The sequence below is a fragment of the Neopelma chrysocephalum genome, unplaced genomic scaffold (assembly GCF_003984885.1).
Source record: "Neopelma chrysocephalum unplaced genomic scaffold, ASM398488v2 Primary Assembly neopelma1_75, whole genome shotgun sequence".
NCBI classification, from domain to species: Eukaryota; Metazoa; Chordata; class Aves; order Passeriformes; family Pipridae; genus Neopelma; species Neopelma chrysocephalum.
The window spans coordinates 15,306,134-15,324,376 of NW_020897736.1; the positions used below are offsets into that span (position 1 = coordinate 15,306,134).

At 42.7% G+C, this 18,243-nt stretch overlaps 1 protein-coding gene across 3 annotated transcripts in view; it reads left to right on the forward strand.

Moving 5' to 3' along the window:
- Window positions 1-362: 362 nt before the first annotated feature.
- Window positions 363-18,243, forward strand: part of TP53BP1 (tumor protein p53 binding protein 1) — a 28,203-nt gene continuing 10,322 nt past the window's right edge. The window contains exons 1-17 of one of the 3 annotated variants that reach the window (XM_027688358.1): window positions 363-550; window positions 625-694; window positions 773-860; window positions 1,107-1,177; window positions 1,801-1,959; window positions 2,417-2,498; window positions 3,378-3,523; window positions 4,233-4,353; window positions 4,680-4,771; window positions 5,787-5,995; window positions 7,043-8,294; window positions 11,702-11,821; window positions 12,452-12,688; window positions 13,711-13,768; window positions 14,976-15,068; window positions 16,196-16,697; window positions 17,676-17,828. In XM_027688358.1, the coding sequence (XP_027544159.1) occupies window positions 778-860; window positions 1,107-1,177; window positions 1,801-1,959; window positions 2,417-2,498; window positions 3,378-3,523; window positions 4,233-4,353; window positions 4,680-4,771; window positions 5,787-5,995; window positions 7,043-8,294; window positions 11,702-11,821; window positions 12,452-12,688; window positions 13,711-13,768; window positions 14,976-15,068; window positions 16,196-16,697; window positions 17,676-17,828 (3,378 nt within the window). In that variant the 5' untranslated portion in view covers window positions 363-550; window positions 625-694; window positions 773-777. The remainder of the gene's footprint in view (window positions 551-624; window positions 695-772; window positions 861-1,106; window positions 1,178-1,800; window positions 1,960-2,416; window positions 2,499-3,377; window positions 3,524-4,232; window positions 4,354-4,679; window positions 4,772-5,786; window positions 5,996-7,042; window positions 8,295-11,701; window positions 11,822-12,451; window positions 12,689-13,710; window positions 13,769-14,975; window positions 15,069-16,195; window positions 16,698-17,675; window positions 17,829-18,243) is intronic. The other 2 variants (XM_027688357.1, XM_027688356.1) reach the window with 2 other exon arrangements.

Consider the following 18,243-nt stretch of genomic DNA (forward strand, 5'->3'; position numbering starts at 1 on the left):
CCAGGAGGGCGGCCGCTGCCTTCGCCCTCGAGCGAGCCCCGGCTCGGGCCGGGCGGAGGACACGAGGCCCTTTTGACTGTCCTGGGCTCTCGCGGAGAGGCCGAGAGGGCTGCGCAGCTCCGAGCCCGCCGCCGTTCCCGCTCCGCGGCCGCTGTGCGTCCCGGTGCCCGTGTCAATCCCGGTGTCCGTGTCAATCCCAGCGCCGCTGCCTCCCGCGCGTTTCCTCGGTAACGGCGCGGGGCGGGCGGGTCGCGCGCGCCAATCGGCGCGCGGCAAGATGGCGGCGGCGGGAAGCGGGGCGTAGGGCCGGGCCGGGCTGGGCTCCTGGGCTCCGCCGCCTGCGGTGCCCTGCATGGAGCACGGCGGCGGCGGCAGCAGCAGCGGCAGCGGCAGCCAGCTGGACCCCGGCTTCTCGCAGCAGGTCACGCCCCGCCTCATCGTGGAGGACTCGCAGCCCCAGGGCGCGGGCGCGGAGGCGGACGCGGAGCAGGCCTGGCTCGGCGTGCTGGCCCGCCGGCTGCCGGCCCGGCGGAGCCCGAGCCCCGTGCTGGTGAGTGCCCGGCGCGGCGGCGGCACCGCCCACCCCGGGCCGGCTCTGACGCGGCCCCTGCTTCTGTCTTGCAGGAGATCGTCTGCGATCCCATCGGCAGCCGGGCGCTCAGGGGCGGCGGGGCGGACCGGGAGCGACTCGCAGGTAAGGGCGGGACGCGGGGGTGCGGCGGGCCCTGAGGCCGCGGCGGCGCTGACGGCGCTGACGGCGCTGTGCTTGCAGAACCCATGGAGAGCCCGGCCCGCCTGGGCGCCGTCAGCCCGCGGGGCTCCGTCGCGGAGGAGGCTCCACCGCCCGGCAGGGAGAGCAGGTACGTCGGCGGGGCCGCAGGAGCCGCCATCCCGAGGCTCTCGGCCGCCGCCTCCGGGGCCTCTCCTGAGGACAGGCCAAGAACGCGGTCTCGGTGCTGCTGCGGCCGCGCCCGGCCCCCCCCGGGGCGTGTGGTGCGGAAGGCTGGGAGGGCCCGGTCGGTGCCGAGCGACTCCTCGGAATGCGAGCCGCGAGAAGGCGTCCTGCAGGAACCCCTGCGCGACGTGAGCGAGTCTTTCTGTTGCAGTGTCCTTGGAAAGGCCGGGGAACGAGGTGAAGGTGATGTTGAGGACTGTGCTGCTTCGCCCTGTGCAGAAGGTAACTTCTCCATTTCAGATCTGTTCTTGGGATTTTGAATCAGATCCACCATTTGTGCAGTTTTTCATTTGAGCTACCTCGCTTGTCTCACCAGGAGTAGTTGTGCCAGCAGTAATGGCTTAGGAATTGGCATCTTTTTCTGGAAGTTGATATGTATGCTTTGGTGTTTGAAATAAAAAGTCTTGATCAGTTTTAACTTGGATCTTGGAGACTGGAAATGGTTTAAAATAGGCAGGGATGCATCACAACCGTTAGGAAATGGAGCCTTTTTATGAACTGGCATAGTGGTTGTTGTCATCAGAGGACTTTCAGACACAGCCTGTGTGTTATGAAAATTATTTTCTCATCATGGTATGAAAACCTGCTGCAGTACCTAGTGGCGTTACAAAAGATCTTGCTGATTAATTCCGATTACTGAGTTAATGGCCACTGTCCCTGTTTTGTGACTGTATTTTAATTTGCACAGCTGAGGTCGGAGGCTGTTAGTTTATTCAGAGTTTCAGCAATAGCCTAAATACTTTGCATGTTAGAGGGTATATCTTTTGCCCTTGTAAATGTGATAGATGGCTCTTAAAAATTGTGGGGGTTTTGTATATATATTTGTAATGGATGTTTGGTGTTAGATACAGGCACGTCACAGCTGCAGTTTGGAGCTCTAGAGCTCTCACAGAGCCAGGACTTTGAGAGCAACTTTGTGCCTAATGAAGGAGATGCTAGTCATCAGCTTCACCCTGGAGCTGCAGTCCTTTCTTCCAGACTTGTGGAGAATGAGTCTAAAGATGGTAGGTGGAAATGATTCTAGGTGTCCTTTTGCTGCTCTGTAGATTCTATCTGATCTCTTTAAATTATAAATGTTATGTTGCTTTGACAGGAAATACAGTATTAGTAGTTTTCAAAAATGAGTTCACATATCACTGGTAGTTGCAAAGAATTTTGCCTTCTCTTTTCTAGTTAATCTGTTTTCTTGTAGCTGTGCAAGTGTTATCATTGATTCTTGCACCTCTCTTTCTCGGTTTGTTTCCTGAACATTTAGACAAGCGGATATTGAATTCCCTCCCTGGTAAGAACCTCATCCTGTCTTTTTTTTTCTTTTTTTTTTCTTGTTATCATAGACAATGCAAGATTTTATTTTTTTTTCCTTCATATAAAGCTTGCCTTGGTATTTGTGTAAATTACGAAACTATACTTTCTTGTTTGTAACAAGAGTAACAATTTTTTTTTTAATATCTCTCTTTGTAGAACTGCATAGGGACAGCGTGGAAACTGTCTCCAGCACAGAAGCACATACTGCTTTGAGAAACCAGACAGAGAAGTCTGAAAGGTAAAACAGTCTGTCTTCTTTGTATGTCTCTTATGGACATTCTGGAAGCTGATTTGTGTACTTTTTTTTACTAGATTTTTGGACATAGGAGAGGGTTCAGGGCAAAAGAGAAAGGTGAACGGAAAGATGAAGTACTGCTGAGACCTTTTTGCAGCAGTGGTGACTAAGGAGTGCTCTCAGCATTCATAGCAGAGAAAAGAGGTGATATCAACCTCCTATACACAAAGATATCAATAGGTTTGTTTTTAAGGAAGAGTGCACTGCCTAATAAAATATACTAATAATTTTCTTAAAGTTGTATGACTGGAATATGCTAGAAGCGTTAATTCATTTTAAGTCACAGAAGTTACCTTGAAATAACTTAATCACTGTAGTGTGGGCTTCGCTGCACAGGAGAAATCTGGAGGCTAAGTGGTGTGTATTCCAGGATGATTTTTGAGTATTTGCTCTTGTAAGCTTTATAGTTTAAATTATTTTTAAGTGTGAAACTTCAGTTTGTTGAATACTTTTTATCTGGCATAAAATTTATATAGTATTTATCTTATCTTGTATTATCATATTCTGCCACAAAATAACCTTAAAAAGGAGGTGAAAGAAAATTCCTAGAATCCACGTTGAATAAAAGTCAGTAGAACAATCTGCTTTCCATTTAAGCATCACTTAGGTTGGTAGAAAACTTAAAAAAACAATTCTAAAAGTATAACTCATCAAAGATGAAATCATTATTTTGTCAGGAGAGGTCGGTCGTCCTTCTTTTTTTTCCTGTGTTATACACAAGTGAATACCTTTCACCTGTTCTGATAGGTTTTCTTTGCAATGTTGTAGTCCTACTTAATACTTTGATTTTCTCAGGTCAGTGACTGTGTCTTGCCTTTCTAGAACTCTTCAGGAAGCAGAAGAGCATATCAGGAAGAAAACACCTGTCAGTGACCCCAGTAAAACTGAGAAATCCCTTAATTCTGGTCATGAGGAGTCAGATATCTTGTCAACTCAGGAAGAGATGTTTCCTGAGAATAATGCAACAGGTAACAATAGACAAGCAGAGCCAAAATATCCATCCCAGGGATAGTTGTAAGCATCATACCTACTTGATCTTTATAGGCATGTAGTGTTTTAGGGTGTAGAGTGCTGTATTTTTCACGTAATTTCTGTAAATATTGAGAACACTTTGGAAATGAAAGGCCCCAACCTCTTTCACTACACTATGGAGCAATGTCTAAATGTCACTTCCTGTTAGAACAGTTACACTGGCTTGTTAAGTACATTTAATTTCCTTTCGTTCTGTGCCCCTTGAAGAACAAAACCCAAGCCTGCCTTTTACCCTCTTCTGAAACTGGCAGTAATAATGCTCACTCTTGGTAGTGACACACCATGTAAAGTGTGGGTAAGTAGTGTAGGCAAATTTGTGTCCAGTGATGTCTATATCAGTGTGACCTTGTGCATGAACCCTCTGTATCCAGAAGGTTCAATAACAGCCTTCTCCTCACACTGAGTCAATGTGGTCAATGCAAGATGTCTTTTCTTACTTTTTCATCTGAACTATATTGTCCTTACATTTCACATACTGAACTTCCATGTGCAGTCCTTCACGAACTCTGTGAAGAGTCAGCTTGTCCTTGCCTATCTGAAAAATAACTGTGCAATAGTGTGAATTTAATTCCTCAGAATTTTCTGATCACCTTGGTTATTTGCCATATTTCTAACTTTATTTCCTTTTGTTTGAAATCACTGCAGGGAGTGGCTGTCCAATAACCAGGGTGGAAGAGGGAAGTTCTCTGGTGTGTACCCCTGCCCGCAGTCTGCAAGTCCTGCAGCTTTCTGGACAGGCAGTCCTTGTACAGGAGGGTCATTCCATGTAAGCAAAAAATCTCCAAACTATTGCAATAACTTTATTGCAGTAGTGCATTTCCATCACTCTCTTCTTTATTCAAGGATTTGTGCTTGAATCAGTATGTTAATTTTGCACCATGAAGGGAGCATGGCTTTATTTTGCAATGAAGTGAACTAATGGTGCCCATGTGGTCCATTGACCATTGCTGGTCTTTTGCTAGAGAACACCTGACACTCCTTTCATGAGAAGAGTCCTACTGTGACAAACTGGAGCTTGATAAGGGGAGAACTTAATGCATTGTTTAGTGAGGTATGGTCTTCATTTCCATATTCCCTTTTCTTGGTCTGCAGTTTCTCTTCAGGCCTAGTTATTCCGCCTCCTGTTGCTTTTGGACCCAGTGCTCTTGTCCCCAGCAGTCCTACTGAACAAGAGCAAGGAAAAGGTAAAATGTTGTGCGTACTGTGGTTTGTGTTTCAGCGCTCTGTGGTTTAGTCTGAGCTTGCAGCCTTTTCAAAACTTGCTAAAATTATATTTAAGGAGTAAAGCAGGATTGAGAACGCTGAGGGGGGTAGATGAAGGGAGATCTGTATCTGTGACTGTTGTCTATAATTCTTTATATTCCCTCTCTGCATCACTATCATAATAAAATTAGTACTGTTGGCTAGCTCCCCTTCACTTGAAAGATGGGAAATACTTTGTGTGGGATGCAGAATGCTGCTTGCAATTGTCCTCCTTTCTTAGGGACTAGCAATTCTTGCTATAGGCAGATACTTGTATTAAGTCTATACTGTTAGGGCAATAGGAAGGACAGATAGAGACTGCATCATAACAGTTATTTTACCTTAACATAGATGACTTGCACAATATTTTGAAAAGCTTTCATATGCTATATGTGTGCATTCTAGAACCTCATGTCAAAAGATTGTTCTGTATGTTCCATATGATACATTGGTTCTTAAAAATTTTCTCTAAGTGCCCGTTCACCATCAGGGATAAGATATCTGCATATCCCTGATATGCAGACTTTTAGTATGATACAAAATCAACTATTCCTTTCTGTGAGATTCCTGTCACAGAATGTGACATACTGTTAGCATGGATATTTTGTTAGTTGGGGTCTGAATTTATTTGGATTTTAATAAAGATAGCAAAAGGAAAAAAATCCTCAAGAAAATGCTTTTTATAAATTTCAGATACCTTTTTTAGTTGTATAAGTTCTAGACACGTAGCAAAATAGTCATATGAATTTGTAACAAAACACTTGCTTCCCCCCTTTGAATGTAAGGATATGAATGTTTTTGTTGATCTTTTTTTTCCCTCCAGAAGGAGTTTCCCTGGAGAGAAGATTCTACAAAGTTAAATATGCCACTGAAGATGAATCTTTTAATAGCATGTTGGAAACTTTAGAAACAATGCAAGAATTTGGTCGTAATATCTCTTCTGCTCTTTCAAACTAGATGAACAGATGGATATATCTATCCCTGCAGAAGGAAGAGAACTGATGCAAAGGCAGAGAGGAGATACGCTGGTGGACATGGCCATCCCATGTGTCCCTCCAAGACCGCTTGTCCAGCCACAGGCTTCAACTCCAGTGTCCCAGAGCGCACCAACCTTCTTTCCTGAGTCTGGATCTGTACCTATACCATCACAGCCAGAGTTTTCTCATGTAAGGCTTCACGTAGATCTCTTTTCTGAGGTTTTGATATGGCTGATGCAAAAAGTGTGTTTGAGTCAACCTTTGCTTCTGTGTTGAGCTTCCCTACTAAACTGGTTCTCATGAACTTCCGTGTTCCCACCAGTCACTGTTATATATTGATTGTAGCAGTTTTACCTGCAGAGAAAATGCAGAACAGCTTAAGAGGGCATAGTGAGTTGCTGAACATAGAAGTTGTTATCTTAGACTATGCTAGAAACCTTTTTTGTCGCTTTTTTTTCCTTCTAAAGGAGGAAGGCTGCTCCTTTCTTATGCTGAACTTGGCATCCTGCATCTCAAACTGCATCATAAATTAGACTTTTATTAGGCTAGACCTTAGCATCGTTTGTCGTGGAGAAAGGGAAGCTGTTTTATAATAAAGCATTTATATTCTCCTACAAGGCTAGAATTCATTTAGTGCATTTTTCAAGTTGCTTATTCTTATTATCTGTTGTTTCCTTTGTGCTTTTTGATTCTGGAAGTTATAACTGTTCAAAGGGATTTAGCAGGCAGTTGCTGGGTTTATAGCTTAATATTACAAGTTTCACCAACTTAAGACAGAAAATAAAGGTTGTGCTAGAAACTTCACTAGTTGAAGCAGGGTTTTTCCTTAGCTGAAAACAGTGTTCATGTTAATAGACATAACAGAGAATATTTCCAGAACCCTTGGTGGTTTGACTAGAAATAGCTACTAATCTGCCATACTTGTCCTGTCTTTTGTGATTTGGTAGTGAGAAGTATACAAAAGATTATGTCTGACTTTGCCACAGACATACTAAATAGTAATGTGTGGTGATAATTTTTCTCAGCAAAAACAGGACAATCGTGACTTGTAAATTGGTGAAAAAAAAAGTTTTGTATTTTCATTTGGTTGGTTTTGTTTTTGTTGGTTGGGGTTTTATCTGTAGTTTTGTGCTGAGCTTGCTCTGCCCCATAGTCCAGTGTAATGTCTTAGGAATAATAAATAAACAGTCCTACTTGTGATGCCCTAATACTCCATGTCCACTTCTTTCATTTTAGGATATCTTTGTTCCAACTCAGAGCCCAGAGAAGAAGCATGAAGGAGAAGAAAAAACTGCTGCTTTAACCCCTTTATGCTTACCAGGAGATCTCTCTGGACCCACAGATGCTTTGTCAAAGGTATCTACAGGTGACTCTGCATCAAAGCCTTCTGAGTCCTGTAAGCTGATGCTTTCTGCAAGTGTATGTAGCCAGCCCACGAATACAGACATCAGTTCAGGTTCTCTGAACACAGGCCAAGACAGTGAAACCGCACAGGTAGAGAGGATTTCTGAATGCAAGGCCTCAGACTTGAGACTCTGTTCTGTGGAGAATAACAAAATAAAACTGAAAGTGGATGCAGGTGATCAAGCACTCTCTGAAAACTGTGAAAAAGCCAAAACGGAGGATGTGTGGGCTGCAGGAGCGCCTGTAGGGCAGTTTGTTAGTGCAGGTGTTGCAGGAGATGGGTCATTAGCCCCTACAGCTCATCGGGAGATCGAACGTGTTTCTGGAAATCAGGCTGCTGCAGATCAGTCTGGTCTGCCTGAGATTTTGTCAGATGCTCAGGGTAGAGAAGTACAGTCTGAGGTTTTTCCATTGGAAGAGACTTATGAACCTGAGGCAGTTCCTGAGACGCAATGTGAAGAACGAGAAGAAAAAATGCAAGTAAAGGAGAAACAAGTAAATGAAGATGGGTCTCTTATTGATGTGACACTTTCTCAGAGGTTTATTCTTGAAAGGGAAGGACAGTGTCATGAAGATATGGAAGTGGAATTTGCTGATGATTCTTGTAAAAAGAGAAAAAAATCGTTTGATCAGGCCCAGGACTTGGAAGAGATTGGACCAGAAGGTCAGCGAAAAAAATCTTCAAAAGGTTGTACTTCTGACACTGGCGAGGCAAAGAACCTGGATAAACTGTCCTCTAAGGCTGTTGCAGAAAACATGCCAAAGCTCAATAAAGTTTTAGCTGAGCCTTCTGTAGGAGAGTTACTGGAACAACACAACAATTTGTGTCCTAAGATAAAGAGTGATGTTCAATCGGAAGTGGCGTGTGCCAAAAAACATCCAGGCTGTTCAGAATTGGCACAGATAATGATAATAAGCAATCAGCCACCACTTCAAGAGAGAGGGATTGAAACACGGGTGGTTCAGCACGAGAATCGGGTGCCAAAGAGTAAGGAGGATACTGTTATGACGAGGAATCTGGAGCAAGAAGAGCAGATGCAGCCACAGAAGAAGGCAACTGCTAAATCCCCCAGTCCTTCCAGTGGTAAGTGAATTTAGGTTAGTAGTTCGTAGGTGTGTATTTTGAATAACGTGAGGGACAGCTGTATACAATTCTCAGTGTTTTCAGGGAGCACTGATACTGGATGCAAGTTGAACAGTCTCTCTTAAGAGCAGCACTACAAGTTACTGTGTTATATGCAGAATGTGCCCTTGTTGTTTTCACCTGTGCCACACTAGTGCAGGGCAAGAGTGATAAGGTAATTCTTGTTCCTAAGACTTGTAACTGTTTTATGGTAGAAACACAGAGGAGCTTTAAGAACTCAGGATGTTGCGATCTTGGAAATGTTCAGGGATTTTTGTAATTTCTCCCCCACTCAAGAAGCAGCAACAGCAGTGTCCTTGAAAGGAATAACGGTGTGTGGTAATCAGTACTTTCCCTCTTGTAGGTCTCCTTGCCTTTTTTTTTTTCATTCTCAGAGGAGAATTTTCTTTGTGACGGTGTACAGAGCAACTCTGGGCTAGAAACTAATAGAGCGAGTTTATCTTCACTTGCATGCAAGATGTGGCTCAGCAGGAGTTATGATTCATTGAAATCCCTTTAACTGATGTATGTAGTTATACGAGACATGTGGGATACTATGCCCTGTGTTTTGTGAAGCTTTTTCCTCTTAACTGGCTTCATTTTAAAACACAGTTCTGTAGTCCTTAAGTGAGAATGAACGAAGAACAAGGGAACTTGATTTTAGTGTCAGAAAATGTATTTCCCCTCTAGGAAGTCTGTTAGGGAAGAGGAAAGATTGTAGGATCTCAAATGTTACTTACCGTTAAGTTAAATGATGAAGTTTTAGCTACAATATTCTTAATTTATTATATTAATTTTATTATTATTTTTAATTTCCTTTGACTGAAAAGAAAAAAGCTTTATTATAGAAAATCTATATATGCAATTTAAACACATCACAATTGGCTGCATTTACTTTTCAAAGAAAACTGTAAGCCACTGTTTGGAGAAAATGAACTCAAATTAATGCTGGTGGTTGTGTTTTGTGCTTTTGTATTACACTAAAGGACTGATCAGTGTTAAGAGAGAGTTCAGTTTTTGAAATGTTCTACCTGCTGCCTTCATACTGATGAAGCATGGTGGAAAAGTATGTAGAGTGATATTTGTTCTCTTACCATCGCTCAGTCCTTAAGGCATGAAGACCTGCCGAGCATCCCTCTACTCTTAAAGCAGCTTCATTCTCATAATAATTATTTTCATAATAAATATTTTAGGAGTCTAATCCCTTATCGACAGATTATGAAGCATAAATCAGTAAGCACAAACTTTGGGTGAAGGCTTCTTGGGGATAGGCTTCGTCCCTTCATCCAGTTCACTGATGAATGAGTCAAACGGGACTGGACCCTGCACCGACCCCTGGGGACACCCTGGCTGCAGGCCTCCAACTAATCTGTGCTGCTGATCACAGCCCTCTGAGCTCTTCCAGTCGGCCAGTTCTCAATCCAACCCACACTTCCTGAGCTTACCTATGAGGATGTTCCAGGAGACAGTGTCAAAAACCTTGCTTAAGTCAGTATAGATACCATGCACTGCCCTCTCCTCATCTGCCCAGCCAGTCATTCCATCACCAAAGGCTACTGTTGCCTAACACCGCCAGGTTGGTCGAGCCCCTTGGTCAAGCCATGCTGACTACTCCTGATAACCTTCTCCTCCACGTGCCTGGAGGTGACACCCAGGATGAGTTCTTCCATCATCTTTCCAGGGATGGAGGTGAAATGGACTGGCCTGTAGTTCCTTGGGTCCTCCTTGCCCTTTTTGAAGACTGGAGCGACATTGGCTTTCTTTCAGTCCTCAGGCACCTCATCTGTTCTCCATGACCTTTCAAAGATGATGGAGAGTGGCTTAGCAGTAACATCTGCCAGCTCCCTTAGCACTCGTAGGTGCATCTTATCAGGGCTCATGGATTTGTGGGTATCAGATTTGTTCAAATGATCTCTAACTTTGTCCTCCTTGATCAAGGGAAAGTCTTCCTTTCTCTAGACTTTCTCTCTTGCCTCCAGGGTCTGGGTTTCCTGGGGGCTGACCTTAGTAGTAAAGATGAAGTAAAGCACGTATTCAGTAACCCCACCTTTTCCTTAGGCTTCCTTTAGCTAGTGATGTTCTTGAAGAAACCCTTCTTCTTGTCTTTGACATCCCTTGCCAGATTTAATTCCAAATCGACGGGTTGATGGTCTTCAGAACATAAGAAAAGTTTATTTCTGTTAATAAACTGTTTTCATTGACATGACAGTTGAGCCAGTTATGCGAAAGCATTTAAGCTTTCACGTTTTCTTCAGGTCTTGTGAAAGCTCGTTTGTGTTCTCTCCAGAGGAATCCATTGATTTAGTAATTAGGTTCTCTCTTATTAAAATGCAGGTGATCACTTCATAAATTCTTTTGATCATTTGTAACTATCCTGCCAAATGTGGATTTATAGGCTAGAAGGGACTGTGGTAGCTAGATCAATTAATATTCAGTGGAGTTTGTAAATACTTCAGTTTTTAAATAAAACACTTTTTAAATGGAGGTCTACTCTAGGCCATGATGTGACACGCATTCATAAGCTGTTTGTGAGGAATGGTGGTTGGCCTTCCAATGTGTGAGTACCATTGCACTACGAGGTACCTACCCACTGCAAAAATACTCTGAAGTTCTTGGGTTATCTTCAGGATGTTGCAGTTGCTGCACCATATCTTTAAAGCTTGTGATATACAGGCCAGTGATGGTTTTCAGAGTTTTCAAAGAGATGATAAATAACTTTTTGCTGATAGGGCATTTTTTTGTGAGAGGATTATGAAAATTACTTCTGTATGATGTTGAAAGTTTGCAAATAAATGGCATGGAATGAGGTAAAAGGAAGGAGCATTTTACTAGGTTTTTGATTTATTTAAATATTTTGATTTGTTTAAATCCTGCAAGATCCGCACATCCACCAAGGTGTGGTTTCTCTGATGGGATAGGCCATCTGAGCCATCACTCTGTGTAGATTTTAGGTTATCAATTCAGGCATCACATAGCTCTGCCAATTCATTTCTGTCTTAACCTTCATTTCTGTTTTTGGCCTCATCTCCCTTTTCTGTGGAAAATCTTGAGCATTTCTTAAGCAAACCTGCATTCTGTAAAAGTCCTATTCATGTCAGGATATTTAGTCTCCCTTTTATCTAGCACCTGGGAACATCTGCATCAAGTTGAGCACAGCCCAGATTTTCACTGAGACAGATTTTCCACACAAAATGTGAGGAAGATCAGTTAGAGCAGCTGTCCTGAAACCAGTAACTGTTCAGGGGAGTTTTGTACAGCACCAGTGTTACTCTTTTCCCTGTTTTCACAGCACAGTGAGCCTGTGCTTTTGGTATTTGAACTAAAGTACTCCCCTGAAATTACTAATCCTTGTGCTCTGTGTCTTTTAGGAACCACATTTCATCTTAATTTGCCGAAGGAGAGTGATGTCATTCAGCCCTTGACCAGCATAACGCCACCTCTTACTGACCACCTTAAAATGGGACCCAGAAGACACAGCACACCAATTGGTGAGTTTGACCTGAATGGCTCTGTTCTGCAGTGAAAGCCTGGAAGCTTTTGATTCTTGGTTCAGAAACTGATAGGATAACTCAAACCTACCTTGGCAAAAACCATTGCTGCATTGCTGTTCTATGGGGAGGGTCATCCCTTCCCCACAGTTTCCTTGCCATGTTTTCTCCTGGATCTCTAGTGAAGGTGTTTGCTCCCTGAGTACAGGGCAGTATGGAGCACATCTTCCTTGCACTCACTGCATTCTGCATATGACTCCATAAAAAAAAGTGAAAGAACCTTCTGAGTGGTGAAAGAACTTAGATTAAAAGAAGATTGCTCCCAGTATTCATGATCTTTTATCAGGACTTTCTCTGCTAAGCTCACAAAAAAACATCCTGCTAGTGCTGGATGAAAGGAAATGTGTTTTGCTTGGGTAACGATAAAGTATTCTGTCACAAGCTAAAGATACCTCTGCTACAGACTTTTCATGCTTCGTATCTAAAAAGGAATTTCCACTATTGCACCATTTCACTACTAATAATGCATGCAGTGAAGCGTCTTCAAATAAGAACCAGGACCTGAACCCCAGCAGTGTGAATGACAGTAGCTACTTCTTGTTTTTCTTGTTTTTGTTTTCCTGTTTTCAGTGGATGGTAGTTGCCCAGACAGCACTATAGCAACCAGTGATGTTACAGCAGAGAGCACAATGGGAACCGACAATGTCACTGTGGAAAGTGCAGTGGTGTCAGCAGATGTGTCAGAAGTGTGTGAGAAGGGAGAGTTGGGCGTGGTTCCTGAGTCGGATGCAAAACTTTCTCTGCGAATGAGCCTTGTTACCCCTGTGAACGATGGGAGCGAGGAGTCCTTGCCATTCAGTTTGGAAAGTAAGAGGACGAAACCTGAAATGTGGAGGTCCTGCTGGATCTCAGCCCTAACTCAAAACCTCTCTTTGGCATTCCCCGAGACAGTCTCTGAGTCTCTGTAATTTTTCTCATTTTTATTTTTGGGCAGTGTCACTTAAATTTGTTTCTCTGTTGCTCTAAGCAAGGATGGAGTTGAGAGGAGAGGCCTCTGTTGTGAGGAAAGGTATTTCCGGAAGCCTAAAGATTGTGATGTATAGTGGCAATGTCACTGGACAGGAAGTGGAGTTTGATTGTATTGGGAAAAGATTTTATTTTTTTATATATATATATATATATATATATATATAATCATGGAATGGTTTGAGTCAGAAGGGACCTTAAAGACCATCTAGTCTTAACCTCCCTACCATGGGCAGGGACACCTTCCACTATCCCAGGTTGCTCTAAGACCCATCCAACCTGACCTTGAACACTTCTAGGGATGGGGCAGCCACAGTTTCTCTGGGCAACCTGTGCCAGGACCTCATCACCCTCACAAGGAAGAATTCCTTTCTAGCATCTAATCTGAATCTCTTGCCTTTTAGTTTAAAACTGTTTCCCCTTGTCCTATCGCTATCTACTTGTGTAAAAAGTCTCTCTCCCTCTTTTTTATAAGCCCCCTTTTAAGTACTGAAAGGCTGCAATGAGTTTCCCCAAACCTTTCTCTTCTCCAGACTGAACAACCCTTGCTCTCTCAGCCTGTCTCTGTAGGTGACTCCGAGGTGCTGGAGCCCTCTGATTACCTTTGTGGCCTCCTTGGACCTGTCCATGATCTAGACAAAAAAAAAAGTTTGACAGTATTTTAGTCAGAACAGTGACATTCAGTCTAATAGTCTAAAACTTGTAGAAACTCTGGTCTGTTCTGAGAAGTTGGCTGGGGAAGCCTGGGCATCCTTTGTCCAGTGTTACTCTACCTCTCTTCACTGAATGTGGGGAGCTGGAAAGGGGCAGAAGAGTCTTTTTGGATGACACCAAAATCATCTTTACCTTCCTTCTTGTTTCAGAGCCCATAGCCAGTGACAGGAAAGATGGATCCTCTGCTGCTGCTATGACTGCTGCCAGGTAACTGGGCTTCTTGCTGTGCAGAGTTAATACAAAGGTCTGGGTAGATCCTGTTTCCACACATTACCAGCAGGAGGGAAAAAATATCAGGAGATGCAGAAGCAAGGAACGCTCTTAGCAGTAGCAATGACATGAACTCTTTAGCTCTTGCAGCAGGTTTTAATTACATAGGCAAGGTGGGAACCCCACCTACTTGTTCATTACAGGCTTTTTGCTTCCTAATAATGTCAGCATTTTGCCTCCTTCTGATTGTAGTCAGCCAGAAATTCATATCTCGTGCAGTCCGGAATGCAAGTCTGCCTTATCCACCTCCTAAATTGCAAATATATGGTTTTCTACTTTCTTGTCTTGTGCAATTTTCTGCAAAGAATCTCTGAGAAGTCCCTGAAGAGTATTATCTTTTTGATGTGAAGCTGATAAACACATAATCAGTTCATGGATATATAGAAATCACAATTTAACACGTTGACCAAAACATAAGTTACTCCCTTGGTCTTTTGATTTGTATATATCTTTTAATCTCACATTTAATGCCTAGCATTGCTTTATTTTAGCTTTTGGGAGGTATCATTTGTAAGTACTAATAGGAATCTGACTAGGAAGACAGTTACCTGTGGTCATCTGAGTGAAGCACAGTGGTTTGAAGTAGTGAGAAAACTTCTGAATAAACTCAGTACCTCTTGTCACAGGGTTGCATGCTGGATGGTAATCATGCCTCAATGCTGAGGATGAGTGGTAGTCATTTCTCACTGGTTGAGGATGGGTTGCCTTTGTAGGTATAAGTTGAACATGAACTCTCAGAGTCTGCTTTCATTTGCAGTATTTTTGTGGTGGTGTGAAATTGCTAAAAAAGTAAGCCATAAATGGTCTAACTGTGTCCCCTTGTGGGTACCAGAGGAAGTAGATGCTGAAACTCTGCATGGTGCTGCAGTTTTCCACACTACACTTCCTGGAATTGTTACATTGCTCTTAACTGTTAGAGTGTCTGCAGAAATGACAGAAATGCTTATACAATTGCAGCTTGTTTCTTGACCTTTGAGACAGACCATGTCACTTATTCTGTGTCTATGTAGGTCAACAAGCTCAATACAACAGTTGCTGCTTTCCCAAGGGGCTAGAGAATTCTTTTTTTGCTGGGTAAGGGATTTTCTCGCTCCCTGATGCATTTTTGTTTGTTTGTTTGTTTGTTTTAAATCTGCACTGCTAGCTCCCAGAAAGCATCATCTGTGTTTAGTCGTGTCTGTGAAGTTCGTCGGGAGGATGAGGCCAGAGGTCATGGTCTTTCCACCTCTCCATTTAGGTAACTCCTCACAGTCTTTGCCTGCCAGTCCTGCATGGATTTATATGCACATGTGCATTTTCTGCATCAAAGAAATTGCACTAAGTCATTGTCTTTGGGTGACTTAGAAGGTTGGGGACAAGGGGGTAAGTATACTAAATACTGTATGTTTGTATCTCACATGGTAAGCAGACATACCTTTTGACTGAGCAGCAATGTGATTCCAGACAATTTATATGCTTTGGTAAAACCTGGGGTTTGAGAGAATTGAGATTATACTTAAGACTGTTTAAATACCTTTTCTTTCTCCTCTTCCAAGATCTTCTGACCAATTTTGTTTGTTATTGTTTCTGCTATTGTCTCCCTTCCAAGTCAATCAACTTTTGCTGTCTCTGCTTTGAAAAAGACTGTACAGCTGCATATGTTAGCGTGACAAGGGTGCTTCCTGGAGGATAGAAATCTGCTTCTTCAGTGTTTTCCGTTCTGTCTTTTGATGGGGCGGTAAGGTCTTGGCCTATGTAGAAAGAATAACCTATGTTTCAAGAGCATTGAACAGTTATACTAAAGACTAAAATGAATAGGGAGTTCCAGTGCTGGGTGAGGTACAGACAGAAGAGAAGACAGACACTCCTCAAAGTACCCAAGGGAAGCCAAATATGTACTTCTAGTAGGGCTCAGTATGGAGTCCCATATAGTACCTAGTAACACTTTCGGCAGAGTAGACAAATTTTAATGAAAACTTTAGACAGCAGTTGTGTTTATGCCTCTGGGTCTTCTTGCTAGATGTGATTACCAGTTTCCAACCAATCAAGTGCTGGAGCAGCCTGTAGTAACTTCAGGATGGCACACTTCTGGAAGCAAGTTGCATAGTTGGTGCCTGATGTGTAGAGTGTAGATTGCTATATTAGTATTTGAAAAAGCACCTAGTCTTGTACAGTGTCAGCCATGCTTTTTGCTACCATATGTATCACTTGAGAAGTGTTGAAAGGGTTTTTTTATAATTTGAGACTCACTGAGTTCTGTGCAATCATAAGTTGCAATTGAATGACTGCCAGGGTGGGGGTTTTTTAATATAGCTTGAGTGGCAGCATATTGGTTGTCTTGTTTTCTTAATCAGTAATTTTGATCTGTGTGTTACTGGTTTGTAGGGGAAATCTGTTCATGTTTCCTGGCACAGAAGAAGATGCTACATCACATACAAATCCCCATGATTTGCAGTACCAGCAACACAAGGCAGATGACAGTAGTGGACAGATCCTAATTCCTCAGAGGACGCAGCAGGACTGCCGTCAACAATCTTCTGGTGCAGAGGATGGAGAGTCTATGGAGACTGATGTCATGAGCACTCAGGCAGAAGAAGGGAGAAGAATGCAGAGGAAACAAAGTAAGGCTGTTAAAACTGATCAAAGTCAAGAGAGGTGGGAAAACACCAAGAATAAAGGGATCCAGACTACAGGAGACTGTCTTTTTAACCTAACAACTGTTACAACTTCAACACAAACATCAGAAGAAATCTGTAGACAGGTGGAAATGGGAACCAGTATGTCTGGGCAGAGACCTGGGCGACGAGATGTGAATGTCCAAACTGACAGGAGTGGGGAAAAGCTTGTGAACGCCTCTGGAGACGACACGGACTCTTTGCACAGTCAGGTGGGATGAAGGCTGCCTGTATTTAGTTTTACTGCTTTAGGACACTTAAAGTATCCGATACTTCAGCCAGTAAATTCATTCTATGTTGGAAAAAGCCAAAGGACCACTTTAAAATGTTAATGTTGCAAGCTTTCCTGAATCAACTGTACACAACTGCTAAGGTAGCAGTGCTCACTGGGCAGCATGAGTTTGGGAACTTATTGTCTCCATATTTATTTTCTGGAAAAGTGTGACAGGTTTGATTGGTTGGTTTGTTGGTTTTGTTTGGGGTTCAGTTTTTTGGGTGCAGATATAGTTAACACTGTAAAAAGTTTTTCACTTTTTGTTAACTGGAGATGGGAGTTGCATGAAATTTTGAATGGATGGTTTGATGCCTTCTGTTTTGCTCCAACCAACTTCTGACAGCTTGTTCTAATTACATTCCATCTAATGTCAAGGGGGACACCTCCTCCACAGAAACATTCTAACAAGATGACTAACTTTGAATTAGTATTTCAGAAAGTATTGCAGACTCAAGAAAAATACTGCTTTGCTGTTACAGTTTGTATATTTTCTTGTGAATGGAAAGACTAGAAAAATGATTTTTTTCTCAGCTTGATTTAAGAATAGTGCATCCTGTGGGAAATAGGAGATTAAGAGGGCTATAAAAATGCAGTGTGACATTGATGTGATATGTCTAAGCGTTCATTGAATGAAAGAGTATGAGAAGTCATGCTAAACAAGTTTGCTGTTTCCTTCTTGGACTGCTGTGATTTCCCTTCCTCTACTTGTCAGCGAGTCAGCAAAATGTGTTCAGTTCTCCTTTGTTTGGGGTCTCTTGTGTTGTTGCCTCTAATTTGTAACAAGATGCTGCAAGATTACCTACCCCAGTAGTTAAACATGGTCTGAAGAAACTGTACTGCAGAGATAGCTCTATCCAGAAATAATTTGCTTTTTGTTGAGATCTGTTTTGGTTTTACTGTGTCCTCTTTATTACAGGGAGAAGAGGAGTTTAACCTTCTTCACCCACCGAAGGGTCGGGTTCAGCGTCGCCACATGCGAACCATCCGAGAAGTGCGGACCATTGTTACACGTGTTATAACAGATGTTTACTACATCAATGGTGCAGAGGTGGAACGAAAAGTCGTTGAGGTAAGTTCCTGGTTTTGGGACTAAATGGAATGATATGTTGGCTGAAAAATAGAAGTCATTAAAATGAGAATGTATTATGACTGCAGAAAATGAGTTAAATGAACAAGTCTGCATGCTGTGATGACAAAGCTTTCTTCATGAGCAAACATGCAGACCATTTATTGCATGGCAAAAGCTGTGTATTTGATGGTGGTGTATTTAATGCCTGCTACTGTGTTCTGAAGACACACTGATTTTTCTTCCCAAAGAATTGAACAAAAGATGTGCATCCAACTGTTTTAGAAGTCTTAGAGTTTTGTCAGAATAGAGATATTTCAGAATGGGCAGAAATTCTATTAGTAAGCAAAAATCACTTCTGCCTGTAAAATTGAACCGTGTAAGATAGTTTATCGTGTTTTACAGCTCAGTGTTATTT